Below are 15,428 nucleotides of genomic sequence, written 5' to 3' on the forward strand. Positions count from 1 at the left end.
TATTATATTTTTTTAATAAAGGAATCTGTGAAAAAATTGTGACCCGCTTGTGCATAGAAAATAACGACCTAGGCAAACCACATTCCTAGATGTAAAAGCCCCTAGAAGCCCTTGTGGAATCGGCCATAAACTGTAGATCCCAATACAATAGCCCTGGTACGCAGAATACGATAATGATGCGACAAAAATGGTCAATGTAGCCCCGAGGGATGATAACTTGTTACCTTATTATTTTCATTATCAGTGTCTACCACCTGCCCAAAGAAAAGTTTTGTGAATTTTCTTTGACCTCTGCTTGTCTGCCTAAATAAGCTTTGCTGGAATCTTACATCAAATACCTTTCAAGCCAACAACGACCATGGTTTAGACAAAGTAATTTTAGTAAATGAGAAGCTGGAAACCATTTTCCATTGAACACTAAACATGCTGGTGAATGGCGTAAAAGGAAATGGTACATCAAGAGAATGAATAGTAGAAAATGAATAATAGAAAACTTGGAAGCAAAACAAGAGACTGAAAATCTGTTAAAGATTCTGGAAAATAAAATACATGGAGCAATCACAAATCAGTTAAAAATAGGGAGTGAAAACAGATTTACTCAGATTGAATTTTTTGTGAAAATAAACCAAACCAGTATATATATATATATATATTGGAAAAAAATAGCTGGAAACAGCGATTAAAGGGTTTGTTTTTTTGGTTGTTGTTCTCTGGATGAGCATCAATTCGTGTAGTTTACAGCGAGCAATTAAAGGGTTTTTGTTTTTTTGTTCTTCTCTGGATGAGTGCCAATTTATACTGACCCCATTTAGAGTCAGTATTTGACCCCCATTAGATGAGACCCCATTTTATACTGACTCATGCAGCTTATATAAAGGTAAGGTAATAAAAAATATAATTTTCTTCCCGAAAGTTATGATTATAAAAGTTGAACTTTTTTTAACTCTCAGTATTTTCAAGTGACCACATAACATTAAAACTGTCACTATCATAGCCATAGTACAGCCAAGGTTCTGTAGAAGAAAAAGGTTTTGGTGGAAAAGCTGCATATAATCTTGATACAAGAGCATTTCTGGTAAGCCAGTTCAGGACAAAGAGAACCAGTAAAACTATCACTTCCTTTAGTGATAATTTCACTGCAGCGCAGCTCTTTATCTTGAAAAATCTAATCTTCTAAGCCTACACAGTGAAAGCTTGCATATTTCAGACTTTCTTGAAAAAAAAACTGATTTGCATCAACAATTTATATATATGTAATAAAGTTTCACACATTTAATTTTTTTGGGTATTTGGAGCAAAATTATACCACGGCCAAGATCACATTATTCCAAAATAAATCTTATGATATTGATGCAATGGTAATTTTACTACTCAGAATACCATTTTTACGACTACTCACATTCATAGATGAACTGTAATCAAGTCGTCTGTATTTTTCAGCCAAAGATTCCAAATTGGATACCCACATTTGTTTGTCAGTGAAACTGTCAGCCATTAAATACAAACACCTAGAATTATATACTAAATATTAACAAAATGAAAAATAAGAGTCATACAAGAGAAATAAAATTATGGTGGCACTAGCAAACTTCAATGGTAATAGCCATATAACAGCATAGATGAAAATTGGTGTGCATGGCAGAATATGCAGAACAGCATGAAATATAATTAGCAAGCAGCAATTAATAAATGAAACTATTAACAAATAAATTTTAATGCTTAATGATTAATCAAATATTACCTTGAAGGCCAGCATGTTGTATGGGGTCGATATTCAACTTTCAGCAGGAAAGGTAAATCTGATTTTGCAGCATTCTGTAGCTCTGTGGGAGAAACGGCACTCAAAACAATTATTTCTCCTCCTCTAGCAGCAAAATCAAGGCTATCAACAGCTTTTTTGGGATCTTGGATAGCGGAATCTTCAAAGAGATAGAGAACCGATTCCACAATACAAACATATCGACGTTCCCAACCTTGCTTATTGCTCCTAAAATATTTGTCATGAAAACTCTTAGTGAGAAAAATTAACGTTATTTTCACAACACAACAAATAATTCTATTTACACATTCATATATATAGGTTTACATATTATCATTTTCTACAGTTCTTTAATTCCTTTCCTAGCTTATCTTTAGGTTGCTTGTTAAACTAGAGCGTGGCAAATGACAACATTAAATTTCATTGCTGGACACCAAATAGTGTAGCAACAATTATTTCATGACCATAATTAGTTAAAAACTCAAAGGCTAATCTGTGACAACCATTCATACCATAATAATATAACCATGCTACATTCAATTTAGAACATAAATGTACTACTATTGCTCACTTTGGCACTCTAACCCAGCCTTCAAGTTTAGCATCTGATGATGAGGAATCAACCGTATCAGAATGCTCATGGAATGCACTTTTAAAATGCTGAATGAACCCAGATGGTAAACCACATGTGTTTGGCAGAGAAGAGGCACATCTTGTATGGCACAGAACTGCACACTCTATGAACATTGAAAGAGAAAAAAAAAAATTAATTTCCAGGAAGTTAGTCCAAATCAAAATTTGGATTCTGATTCCATACTAAAGAAATTTTTTTCATAAAGTAGAAAATTCATTCTTTACATTTGTTCACAAATTAGTATTAATAAACTAAAAGCTAAATGATTAAGTACAAAAAAAAATAACAAATATGTGTTGAGAAAATCTGTTATTACTAGCAAAAAAGTCAGACTCAATGCACATTATACAACTTTTTCAAGTGTTAATTAAAACAAACTATAAACAGAAATTCCAGATATTTTGAGCTTTGTACAGCTTAAAAAGCTTTCATTACTCAAAATTTTCTTTTACCTGCTGAAAAACCTACAATCTCTGATAACACAGAAAATTAAGAATTTAAATAATTTATGTTTTATTGAAAACTACATAGGAAAGTCAACAATTTTGTGGTTTTGTCATAGGACATCCTTAGGTTTAATACATTACGTTCTGTGCATGCATGCATGTTTAGAGTTGATACTCTAAACATGCATGTTATCAAAGGTGATTATGTTATCAAAGTTTGATGCTGATAGTCATTTTCTTGCTTCTGTTCCAGTGTTTTCATGGGTGCTCCACTAGCAGTGTGCATCAAAGCGAAACAAAGAGCAGTGATATAATTTTTCTCGACAAAAGGTGTATCAGGGGCTGAAATTCATAGGCAGCTTAAACTTAATATGAGGGACAGTGTTTTACCACATAGAACTGCATGCAAGTGAATTTAGAAGATAAAAAATGGTCAGACAAGTGTGATGTACAGAAAGGAAGCAAGACATCCAACAACATCTACTACTGAACAAGAAGATTCCGCTAACTTCGAAAATGGTTCTGTCAAACCAGTTGGTTTCCTTGAGGCACCCAAGTTCCCTGGGACAATGTGCTTACATCACCTAGTGTAACACAGCCTGTCTGTGTCTCTCAGTTTCTATCACTATCTAACCGATGAGTTGCCATAAAGAATGTAACAGATTGAATTAGAAAAAATAAAATAAAGTGCTGGTGATTTTAAACTTTTCTTCTTACATAGATGATACTGTGTGAATAGTATGTTATTATATAGGAAATTAAATTGTGATTAGAAACTGATAACCTTGACATTTTGCAGCTGGTCTTCCAAAATGAATGGAATCTAAGCAAGCTGCACATTTGGAACCTCTCATACACAAAGTCTCAGTGAATCGATGTGGGATTCTGTGCTTCATGCCCTGTCGTTTCATAAACTTGTTAGCCATATCATGAGTAACATTCAAAGGGCTTCCTCTGCTTCCACTCTCAGTAGGTGAAGACGTAAGAGCAGAATGAACTGCACGTGAAGCTGGAGACATTGGCACAGAAACAGAGTTTTTCTGTGACGAAATTACTTGATGAGGTCTTTGGTTCACTAGAATATCAAGAAAGAAAATCAATTTTTTCATTAATCATATTTTTTTTATTTTCTGAAAATTAACACTGGCAGACGTGCCAACTTTTGGAATCCAGAAATCCGGAGATTCTCTTGAAGGGGGGTACCCCCCCCCCCACCTTCCCCGGCACTCAGACTATCAAAAAAAAAAAAAAAATGGATTTTTTTTCAATCAAGAAAAAGTTCCATTTTCCCCCAAGGCAGGTTCTGCATTGCCCCTGAGCAGAATATAATTCCATGTCAGTCTTTCCATGCAGAATAGAGAAATCACATCTACATATACTGTTCATAAAACATAAGTTTCCTTTCGTGGATGCTATTAGTGATTGATAATCTTGGGTATATGAACTCTTAAAAGCTTTATATAGCTTAAAGTTTTATATTTTCTTTCTGAAGACATATTTAATCAGAGGAAATAATTAAAAACTTCAAAATACAAAGCTGCTGACGAAAAAAACTTGTGTTTACCACACGGCTGTAAATGGAATACAATAACGATTATACAGGAACTTCAGCAACCAAGGTCATGCCCCTGATAAAGGATTGCTGATAAATGCTAAGTAAACAAAGTCACGTCTTTGCCAGTTGCTTAAATGCGGTCACCAAGACTTTTTTAATGGGTGTTTTCCCTAACGAAGACGGCAGTCATTGATGTCATGACAACGAGAGAGCTCACGTAAAATCAAATTTTTTGCCAAAATCCTGAGAAATTTCAACAAATCCGGAAAGTGGGAGGAAGGATAAAAAATCCAGAGTTCTCAAGCCTAAATTCGGAGAGTTGGCAGGTCTGTACTAGCTATCTCAAAGTAGCTTGTTAAAAAAAAAAATTTCAATTTTGGCACATAACCAAAACCGAAATTTAGAAAACAAAAACACAGTGGTAGTTACTAAGACTGATGTATCCAATTTAATTAACAGGTGTAATTAAAGCTTACATTTTTATGAAAACACTTTCTAAGATTTATAATATGCATAAATGGTGCACAGTATGTATTTACAGATAATTTATAGCAGAGACTAAACACAGAGGAGAGAGAGAAGTGGACAGCCTTCCCAATAACCCTACTAAAAATTTTCATCAAATGTAAAACTAGATTATAGTCCAAGCTGTGTAACTAAAATAATAACACTAGCATCCAGGGTTGGGTTTCTACCAGGATATGGTAAAAATTGGCATTTACGGGTAAAGACCCTGGCAAAAATATAAAAAAACCTGGTATATACAATTAGCCTTTATGTATGGATAATAATACTTAGGCCCTCCTCACATGGGGAAGCTAAAGTTCGGCAACTGATAAGAGAAACCATTTCCTGAAGACCAGTACGTATATCGCTCTAGATACCCTCACACAAGGAAATTGGCGTATTGGCGATGAAATATCGAACACGACTCAGTCACTTGGCAACTGACATGCTAGTCGCCGCCAACTTTTGTTGAAGAAACTGCCTTAAGTATTGCTTTATATTTTTGTCATGCGAGTTTGGACCCATATTGAAAACCAGAGTATATATATAACAAATTATCAGTTGGAAGGATGTAATGAAATTTCGACAGAATTTCAGTTCACAGGTAAATACATAAATACATGATTTCTTTATTTAAATTGATATTATTTTGAAATTATAATGAAATAAAGGGCGTCGGAATTGTTTCGAAACTGTGAGTGCTCGTCTTTTAGTCGTTAGTTTTATATCGAAAATTTTAATTTCTGAATCAATTCTGGGGTGCTCGGATCCATGCCACAAATTACCTGGCTCTGACGCCACTGAATGAAATGGTAAACCAGGACTGTCATTTCAACTTTTTTCGAGGGGGGGGGGGTGGTAACGTTTTATTGTTACTTCCCGAATTATATTTTTTATCCTCAAGTTTTTTGACAGCACGAGGAAATAAGACGACAACAGTGTTCAAATCAAGACATTTATTCAATTATAAAAACTAAACACAATTACAATATTAATTCAGAAATCTTCCAACGATATTAAAAAAAATTAGTTTAAAGTTAAATTAAAAATATAATCGTATCACAGAGACTTTTTCATATATTGCACTTATCTGGGGAAGGTCCGGAACTTCGGCATGTGGTTATAAGAGAGACACTAAGTCCGGTTTTGAAGTGGATGTCCGCAGAGATGAGACCCATCAGAGGCCGATTCTCACTGGCCCCGAGATCAGTGAAGTCGGCTGGGAGCCGTGTTTCCCATTTCTGGGTGCACTGTTTCGAACTAGCACAACATCAGAACCAAGAGTCTGGCGAAGCAACTGATGTGAATCAGTAGAAGAGACGATCGTCGAATGTCAATCCAGCGGGTGCCGAAGAGCTGGAGATCGGGAATCAGGCGGCGATAAGGCAGATGTTGAGAACAGCCATTATCGACACATCTATTTCACACAGTTGGCGATACCAACTAGACCAGGAACCCTGGGTAGAGACCTTTCGACAACACCCGGTTAGCGTTAGAAGAACCAAGCCATTGCTCTTATGTAAAGCTACTATTAAAAAGTTCGGACCAGCCGAGACAAATATAAAATTAGATACTCATGATAGGATACGATTCCAAGCCTAAGGCTAGATGATGTCACGTTACATTAGACCTGACTAGAAGATTAGCACCACTGTACTATAACATCGGAACAACGAACTCGTTAAACGAGTGAGGTGAAGAGAAATGCAACAAGATGTGATGAGATGTAATGCGATCGTTCAATAACCACAACTTGTATATATACGCTAGTGGGGAACAAGTATTTTGGTCCACTTGGACCGCGGAAATACTCCGTCACATCATTAAAAATATTACGTCACAACAATAAGAACATCGGTATAATTTGCATATAATTTTGAAATATTAGTACAAACATTAAATTACCGTTTGGCAACATGTCAGGCGAACTGGCCAGGTTCGCCCAACACGACCAACGACAATTGGGAAAGTTGACCAACGGAGGTCCGCGGCCATCCGCCGGCAAACGAAATACATATGTTAACATAAAATTTAGAACATACGAAGGAAAACAACCTCCAATGAGACCTCTCCCAGGAGATAACAGATTAAGAACTCTAAAGGTAAGTACTCTTGACATTAATTAAGGAACACATGACCCGGAGGACGTCATGTTACAGGGGGAAAGAGGAGCAAAGAACATATACTCAGTGTATGGGTGTGTGTGTGTATATACATATATTATTTCGTCTATTTTTGAAAGCCGGGGGGGGGGGGGGCAATAGCCCTCTGATTCCCCAGATGACGGGTCTGTGGTAAACATATGGGGCCAACCCGGGCACTCCCCCCCAGGGGGAATTCAAAAGATGATGGAGCGTCACGAAAATTAGATCTGATAAAAAATTTCAGGAATAACCAAATGAATTTGCCAAGTAGGGTCTCAGAAATAAAATACATGGCTGGGGGGAGGAGGCCCATGATGCTCTTAAGTTGGCCCTGGATAAGAACCTCCAGAAAATTTTAAAATACTGCCTACTTTCACATGTACCTAAACAAGCACGTGTTCCATAGGGATGGTCCCCGATTTTCCCCCTTGCTTGGAATGTCTGTAATCTAGGTCACGTACACGCACATCTGTGTGTGGGAGTATTCGGGGAAAATCATTCCCTGAAATAAACAACAATTCATGTGTTGTTTGTCTCCAGTTTTGCCTATAGTTTATTTTTTGCCTCTCGGAACCAGCTTTCATTGTTTCATCTCATGAAACTACTTAAAATTCTGCGTGACAATATTTTAAACAATAAAAATATATTAAATCCAACATATATAGGTACTGAAAGGCACATTTATAGAGGAAAAACAGACATTTTATTGCAAATTTTTTTTCCAAATGAAACATGAAATTATACTAAAAAATTATCTAAGTTTTACCATTTTATTGTCATTTCAAAATGATATCAATTTGAATAATGAAATTTTGTATTTACCTGTGAGCTGAAATTCTGTAGCAATTTCACGTATAATAGAAATTATTTTTCTTATTTCATTGTTTCGATTTTTCCTAACCCGGTTAACAAGATAGTACCGGAAGATAAGAAGGAAAACTATAGACTGTGCTGTTTTTACTCAGTTTCCCGGGCTTTGAATATTTTTTTAGTAGCGCCATGTGAGGGAGAACGGGTAACTCAACTCGTTCTAGTCAACTCAACTCTCAAGTTGAAGCAACTCGAGCTCGATTTTAGTTTTCCCGTGTGAGGAGGGCCTTAGAGTAACTGTTTTAAATTTATTAATAAAAATTAATATTTAATTAATAATTATTATAATGTATTTCATAATATATGCATACAGTTGGATTTCTATAGTTGGCTTTATACGATGATAAACAGTGAACAAATTATATGTAATACTGATAATTTTTTTAAAATATTTTTGCTCTATTTCTGTATGTCAGTAGAAGAGAGGATGGATAAAATCACTAAAATTATAATTATTAGTTATAAATTTTCAATTAGAATGTGAATAATGCTTCCCTTTTTTTGCTAATCTGTCTGTACAATATCATGTAGAAAGCTTCCTTATGGTTGGTTTTAACAGGAAAATTTTGACTTGTAAAAACCTGGTTAACATACTACCAGACTATTTGTTTATCAATAAGGCAGAACTTGCAAGATCAAGAAAAAAAATCTATGCCAACCAAATATTTTAGGAGTCAAGCAAAATTTAGGTGTTGTAGCCTGGGTCAATAACATACTTGCTCACAGTAACAAAAAATATTTAGGCATGTGCGTGCACACACATGATGTAATATATAAGATTACTTTTTTAAAAGACTATTTATAAACCATTTATTTTGACAAGAATTTATAGCCTATACTTGTTTTTACTTCTACCCATATCAACATATAACAATATAATCTTTATGCCAAGAAAATTTATAATATGAAATGAGCATATGTAGACACTCTAATAGAATGCTAGTAAGAATATAATAATTTTTGTTTTGTGTGTTTGCGTAATAGTGGATTAAAATTATGCATTTTGTTCAGGAAAAAATAATCAGTATACAATTTTTTTTAATAATTGCAGAAACAATGATAGTTTTCCTCTGAAAGTGGTAAAAAACATCAATGGTAAATACTCTGCTAACCCTGCTAGCATTTGGAAGGATAAAGAATGAGAGAAAGGTTAAGAGGATGAACTCTCTCCTACACATGACAGAGACAAAAACTGATCAGTTTAGAACTACCTATTATCCTTATGCAGATGTTTTTAATCACAGGTGTGTCTAGATTTATTTTATTTACAATGCAATCACATTTGATTGTGATCGTGTACTTGATAGTGATTTTGATACAGCAGCTCTCGCTATACCCCAAATTTTGATATTTTGCAGCTTTTATTAGAACCTCCATAAAAAAAAAATTGAATTAGAACCCAAGAGTCAATCATTATCATGCTTTTTTCTTTGTCTTGTGATATGTACATAAAAACAAATGGTTACTAAACAGGTGGTTTACAGTTTGATGTTAGTTAAAAAAAAATAGGCAAACTACATCTATTATACAGAATAATTGCATATGTGAAAGCATATTCTACTCAAGTAAAATTTTTTACCATAAATAAAAAACTCACACTCATTTTTCAAAGCAAGATTTTCAGCACGAGCCTGACTAAGTTGATCTTGTAGCCGACGACATCTAGTTCTTTCTTGCTCTAAGCCATCAACACTATTCCATGATAGTGGGCATGGATTACTCTCTTTTTTACCAAATAGACGAGGTACTAACATACCCTGATTGCATAAAGGTTATTTTCAATCATTAGAAACAGAAAGAAAACTTTATCTTATACATTTTAAATTTAATACAATACATTCACATGCATATACAGTTGGTTCCCACGTATTAAATGATGTCATTTGATCTGTTATGTCATACAACAGTCATTTTCTGCACGTGATGACTAATTAGAGAACTACTGTCTATTGATGATTCCGAGCAGGAATGTTTTACAAAATTTTTCTTTTCTTTCATGTCTTTTGTCGAGAGGTTGGTGCAATAACATCTTGGTGGAATAGGACTTCCAGCAGTACTGTGTTATGTGATAATTTTGTCACAGCTTCAGTTGTACCTTTGTGTCTGGAAAGATTCTGACAACTAATGGGATATTGGATTTGTGACACCTCTGAATATCTTTTGTGCAGTAGGCAAATATCTTATTGACCTGAACAACCCCATGGAACTTTATTCCATTATGTTGAAGGAAAAGAGCAGATCCAAAGCAGATCAGTGGGTAATGGACATTTTAAGTAACAAACTGTACATTCTCATAAGTACAAACTCATTTTTCATGATTAAGTAAGTAAAGGACCTATTTTGGGAAAAAATATTGAATTTGATACCTTTTTCTTTCTTTCCATAAGCTCAGCTTTGCTTTGGAGAAAATCAATCAACTTTGCTTGTTGGGAGATGGTTTCATGCATCTTTACTTTTTCGTGATTGAACCTAGCCTGAAAGAATTTTTCATAATTATGCACATAAAAAAAAATTGGTCTTTACACTGTGAAAGCTATGTGTTTCAATTGCAAAGTAATCTGCAGTCAGAGTTCGCCCTGACTTTTTATCAATTATAGCAATTTGGCTAATCAGATGGAAAAAGTTGTAGCCAAATAAGAGAGAACCTTAGCCAAACTGATGCGTCATAAAATACGGATTCCAAAACAACTTATATCAAGTTCAAGATGAAAATCAAAATGCAAATCATGTATAAATAAAAATTGTTTAATATAAAATGCAAATTACAGTACAAAAAATATTTTAGTTCTCAAGAATTTGCAGATATATTTTTTGCTGCCCGCAATTCAAAAGCATTTTTGAAATTCAATTGTTGCCTGCTGGGACCATTAACAGGAACAGATATACTGTTTTTTATATTTTTACATTTATTCTGTTCCACAACTGTGTTTTAATGAGGTTTATGATACTGAGGCAAAGATACCACTCTACTCTAATTTACCTGAGTCCCGGGACCCAGGTTATTGGCAAATCTGATTCTATTAATTTTCTTTGAGCTGATTAAACTGAAGTCAGAAAATGTGATTAGAAAAAAATTTACAAAAGCTCTTAAGAGCAAATAGCCTTAAAAAAACCATGACACATGAAAAGATTCCGTATAGAAAATTTTTATAAATATCAAAGTGAATATAATTACTTCAGAACTTTCAGAGTCACTGCGCATTTGATCAATCATGTTTTGCAGTTCCTGTTGATTCTCCATTGCATCTTCTAATGATTGTGTCAGTTTCAAATTACTAGATTTCAAAGACGAAATCTGTGTAATATGCCGTGCAGACTGGTTATAAAAGAAATATATAAAAAAATTAACTATTTATCAACAAAACTAATGAAATAATCACTTTAAGAAAAATATCACTGTATAGTCACCACTGCATATAAACGACATGTTATTTGTCGATTCCAAATAAAATTTTAAAACATTTCTATTCCAACCTCTTAGGGAAAAAAGCTGCAGATAAGTAGTAGTGGTATATATAATCTGAACTAAGAATTGCCTATGCTTTTTTAGTATGCAATCCACAGATTATACGCAGGAATATTTGGTATATAACTACACTTGATCCACAAGTCTTTGTAAATGTTAATTTTAGACACATACTTTCAATAACAAAAAGTTTTAAAATAATACATCATTTTTTAAAGAATGGAAAATCTCTGGGAGGGTTGTATGCATAAAAAAGAATGGGGAAAAAGAGATTATTTTACACAGACCTTTCACATTAAATTTCCAAATAGTGAAATAGTAGAATCTGCTCCAAGAAGTCATTTCCAAAAATATTTACTGTGATATATATTAAACTTCAAAGTTTAGACATTTGTTGCTAAAGCGTGTGGGAACAAAATTCCCTTTACAGGATGAAATTAACCTTGCATATAACCACTGTTTTCTCGTATTTTACAAATGAATACAAATAAGCCAAGAAATATAATAAAAAAAAAAAAAAAAGATATGTTCGTTATAAAATTCAATATTTCTGCCCCATTGTCATTTTATGCACAGAAGGACAAGTTAGAATGGTGTATCTCTAGTTTAGAGTGAATACCTGCTTATCACTTCATTCCCAGTTTCAAACCCAGGGTTATAAAATTAGAAGTTGGAACATCAAATCCTAGGTAGCACATTATGAAATTAATTATAGTGATCAGAATAGTTATGTTTATAAAATAAACACCTCTTCTTTCATCAATATCAACTCGTCTTCTAAATTCATTTTTTCTCTACTTGTTATATTGGTGTCATGATCTCGCAAAGATATCTCTTTTTCTATTTCATTTATATGACTCTCCAAGCCAGTGATAACTTTCCTCTGATGAAAAACTTGATCATTGAGAGCTTGGAGTTCAGCTTCATGAAGTGATTGTTGATTGTCCAAGTCTTCCTCTAGCTCTGTCAACTGTCTTTGTATGTTCTCTCTGAAAAAATGCATGTACTGTATATGTTATTGGCAAAGAATGCAGGTTTATGATGTTAATTATAGGTATAATAACGCATGACAGATAATATACAGTAAAACTTTGATTAACCGTCACCATCCGGACCAGGGCTTGATGGATAACAAAAATCTCACAATACATATGTACAATACAGTGAACGTGATTTAACTGCAGACTTGGGACAAAAATGAAAATCCTTTAAAAGTGAATACATACATATTGTATTCAATTTTACAAAACGATCAATATAAGAGTAGTAATGTAAATAAATATATTGTAATATTTATAATCCTACGTTACTTTAAAATAATCTGTCATCCCCCCTTCTGTGTCTTAATTTAAAGATGTCTGTGTCTGGCTGTTGATACTCAAACATTTTTTTTAGACGATGACGGATAACAGAAATTGCTGGTTAAATGAGTGATGGTTAATAGAAATGTTACTGTATTATGAAAGAGTTATTTGGCACATGTTGGTATATTTAAAGTTTATATTATGTACGTCATACAGTGTGATATATTTACATTTACAAATTAAAATTGTCAATATGGTGTAGTATTTAATTACTATTTATACAGTACTCTCGGTAACTCGACACATGGATAACTTGACTATCCGGATAACTCAAAATCTATTATTTCCCTTGGTTGGCCCAATACTGATTTCAATGAAGGGGAAACTCTTTAACTCGATACATGTTTGGCTTAACTCTGCCTAAGTCAACTACGACTGGATTTTACAATCGCCCATATTTTAACATTCTAAGAATTTTTTGACGTTGTCCATGGGTACTTCGATGATCCTTTGTTCTATATGATGGGTCCCTTTCTTGCGCTATGGGTGGGGGATGGGGGGGCGTGCATGTGAAAAATGAATGTTTAAAGCCTCTTGGCTGGCCTATCATTTTAAGTGACGTTTCCAGGACAGGTCATTCATTCTTTTCATGGTCAAAAGAAGTGTGGATGATCCCTAAAGTGTGGTGTGATCCTTATTGGATGTTGACAATTTCAACATCCAATAGGGATAAAAATCTTATCTATTGCTTTAATATTATCTGTTGCGGAGAATGCTTTTGGCGGAACTCGGTTTTACGATTTCTTGGAAAAGGAGTAAAAGAAAAAAAGCTAAAGCCTGGTTAGACACTGAATATGTCATTTGGTTATTATTGTGAGTATCTACAGCCGTGAATGCAATGGTTCCACGCGAACTTCATACTTTAACTTTAAAATCAAAAGTTGAAATTTTCAAAAATCTAGAATCGGGGAAAATTCAGAGTGAACTCGCTGAAGAATACAGAGTTGCACAGAACCCATTTCAATATTTGCTAAAAATGAGGGAAATTTTTTTTCAGCATTTGAATCTTATAAACCAGGCAGAAAACGCATAAGAAATCAGAATTCAGCAATGTAGAGGAAGCAACTCTTTTGTGGTTCAAATCTCCCAATCCCATCATCAGGACCAATAATTCAAGGAAAGCAACAGATTTCGCAAAAAATCTCAATCAAGGAAATTAGGAATTATCCTAAGTATAAAAATGTTTTACAGAAAATTACAGACAAAAAATTTATAAATCTGTGGATGTTAGAATGGACGCAAAAATTTCTGTTTTAGATACAGTTGAAATGATTGATTCTGCATGGAAATCAGGCATGAGTGCTACAATTTGGAACTGCTTCCGTCATGTTAGTTTTTGTTCTGAGTCTTTGAAGAACGATTATCTCTCCGAAGAAAATTAATTAATTAAAATAAAAAGATTATTTCTCCTGAAGATTCCTACCAGATTAATTGTGAAGAAAGCATAAAAAGCACTGAGGGTGATTGTATCGACGATGAATTTGTGAGTATTGACCCTGATCTTGAAACTTCAGGACTTTTAGCAGAAGATGATATTCTAGAATTAATCACCCAAAGCAGGTGCTTCATGTTTCGAAGAAATAGAATCACACAGAAAGTTCAGATAAAGTATCTGCACCATTTCTCCATGATGCACTAAAAACTCTAGATGTGATATGTCACTTCCTACACAGTCAGGAAAAAGCTGAACAATCGTGGTATAAACTGAATAAAGTAGAAAAAAAATTTGTTTTCCCTTCGGAAAGAAAAACAAGCAAATATACTTTATTATTTTCACGAGGTAAATTTTTTTATATGTTTTTGATTCTATTTTGAAAAAACCCTGAATTAAAATTAATGAGAATTAGCATTTTATTTAACACAATTATTAGTTAGAATGTGTATAATTATGTACACAAAAATAATCAAACAAAAATTTAGAGTGAAACTCCACTAACTCGACATCCACTTAAGTCAACATGTTTGTCAATACTTTTTGGGTGTTGAGCCTACTGTATAACAATAGCTACTACCCATTTTTCAGGCATGAAAAAAAAAATCATTTTACAATTTTTCTTATTTGAAACCCTGAAACGCATATTTAAGGTATCATTAAAAGTGGATTGTAGATACTAAGTGATGTGTGATACAGCAGGCCTCTGATTTGGCACCAATGCCTGTGTGGTGCCATACTGATAAAAAATAAAGCAAAAAAGTTTTTAAAAAAAAAGAAAAAAGAGCACAAACTTTGTCTTTCTTTCTTCTAATAATAAAGAATTTTTCATTGTGATTTCTTCCTGCAGAACTATAATACGATCAACAAATTTTTTCCTGAAAAAGAGCAGAGAAAAAGGTATACATTTGATGTTAATCAAAATATATTTAAAAAAAAAACTTATATAAAACATATTCATGGAAAAAGAGTTACTGCTCTGCCAGTTAAGGTACATGATTTTTCAAGAAATTTTACAGAGGAGATTTTTAAATACAATTGCACAAAAATAATCAAATCATTTCTATTGACCAAGCTCATATCCTATATACAGTAAAACCTCTCTTAAAAGACATCCCTCTCTTTCATGGTCAAATAATAATTTTCACTTGTATAATAAAGTTATACATTTCTAACCTGATTAATGGTCACCCCTCTTTTACGGTCAAATTTTTTTGTCCCGCTAGCATCTGCAAAAGAGGTCTTACTGTA

At 33.7% G+C, this 15,428-nt stretch overlaps 1 protein-coding gene across 4 annotated transcripts in view; it reads right to left on the reverse strand.

Moving 5' to 3' along the window:
* LOC149084256 (citron Rho-interacting kinase-like) overlaps positions 1 to 15,428 on the reverse strand; it is a 115,410-nt gene that overhangs the window by 21,476 nt on the left and 78,506 nt on the right. For all 4 annotated transcript variants that reach the window (XM_089234621.1, XM_089234620.1, XM_089234618.1 and 1 more), the window contains 9 exons: positions 14,972 to 15,055; positions 12,130 to 12,370; positions 11,091 to 11,231; positions 10,282 to 10,389; positions 9,513 to 9,672; positions 3,624 to 3,914; positions 2,331 to 2,496; positions 1,742 to 1,987; positions 1,400 to 1,508 (listed from right to left, as the gene is read on the reverse strand). In XM_089234621.1, the coding sequence (XP_089090747.1) occupies positions 1,400 to 1,508; positions 1,742 to 1,987; positions 2,331 to 2,496; positions 3,624 to 3,914; positions 9,513 to 9,672; positions 10,282 to 10,389; positions 11,091 to 11,231; positions 12,130 to 12,370; positions 14,972 to 15,055 (1,546 nt within the window). The remainder of the gene's footprint in view (positions 1 to 1,399; positions 1,509 to 1,741; positions 1,988 to 2,330; positions 2,497 to 3,623; positions 3,915 to 9,512; positions 9,673 to 10,281; positions 10,390 to 11,090; positions 11,232 to 12,129; positions 12,371 to 14,971; positions 15,056 to 15,428) is intronic.

The sequence above is a fragment of the Pholcus phalangioides genome, unplaced genomic scaffold, assembly GCF_987345545.1.
Source record: "Pholcus phalangioides strain wild (caught in Gottingen) unplaced genomic scaffold, Ppha-v1.0 ptg000008l_1, whole genome shotgun sequence".
NCBI classification, from domain to species: Eukaryota; Metazoa; Arthropoda; class Arachnida; order Araneae; family Pholcidae; genus Pholcus; species Pholcus phalangioides.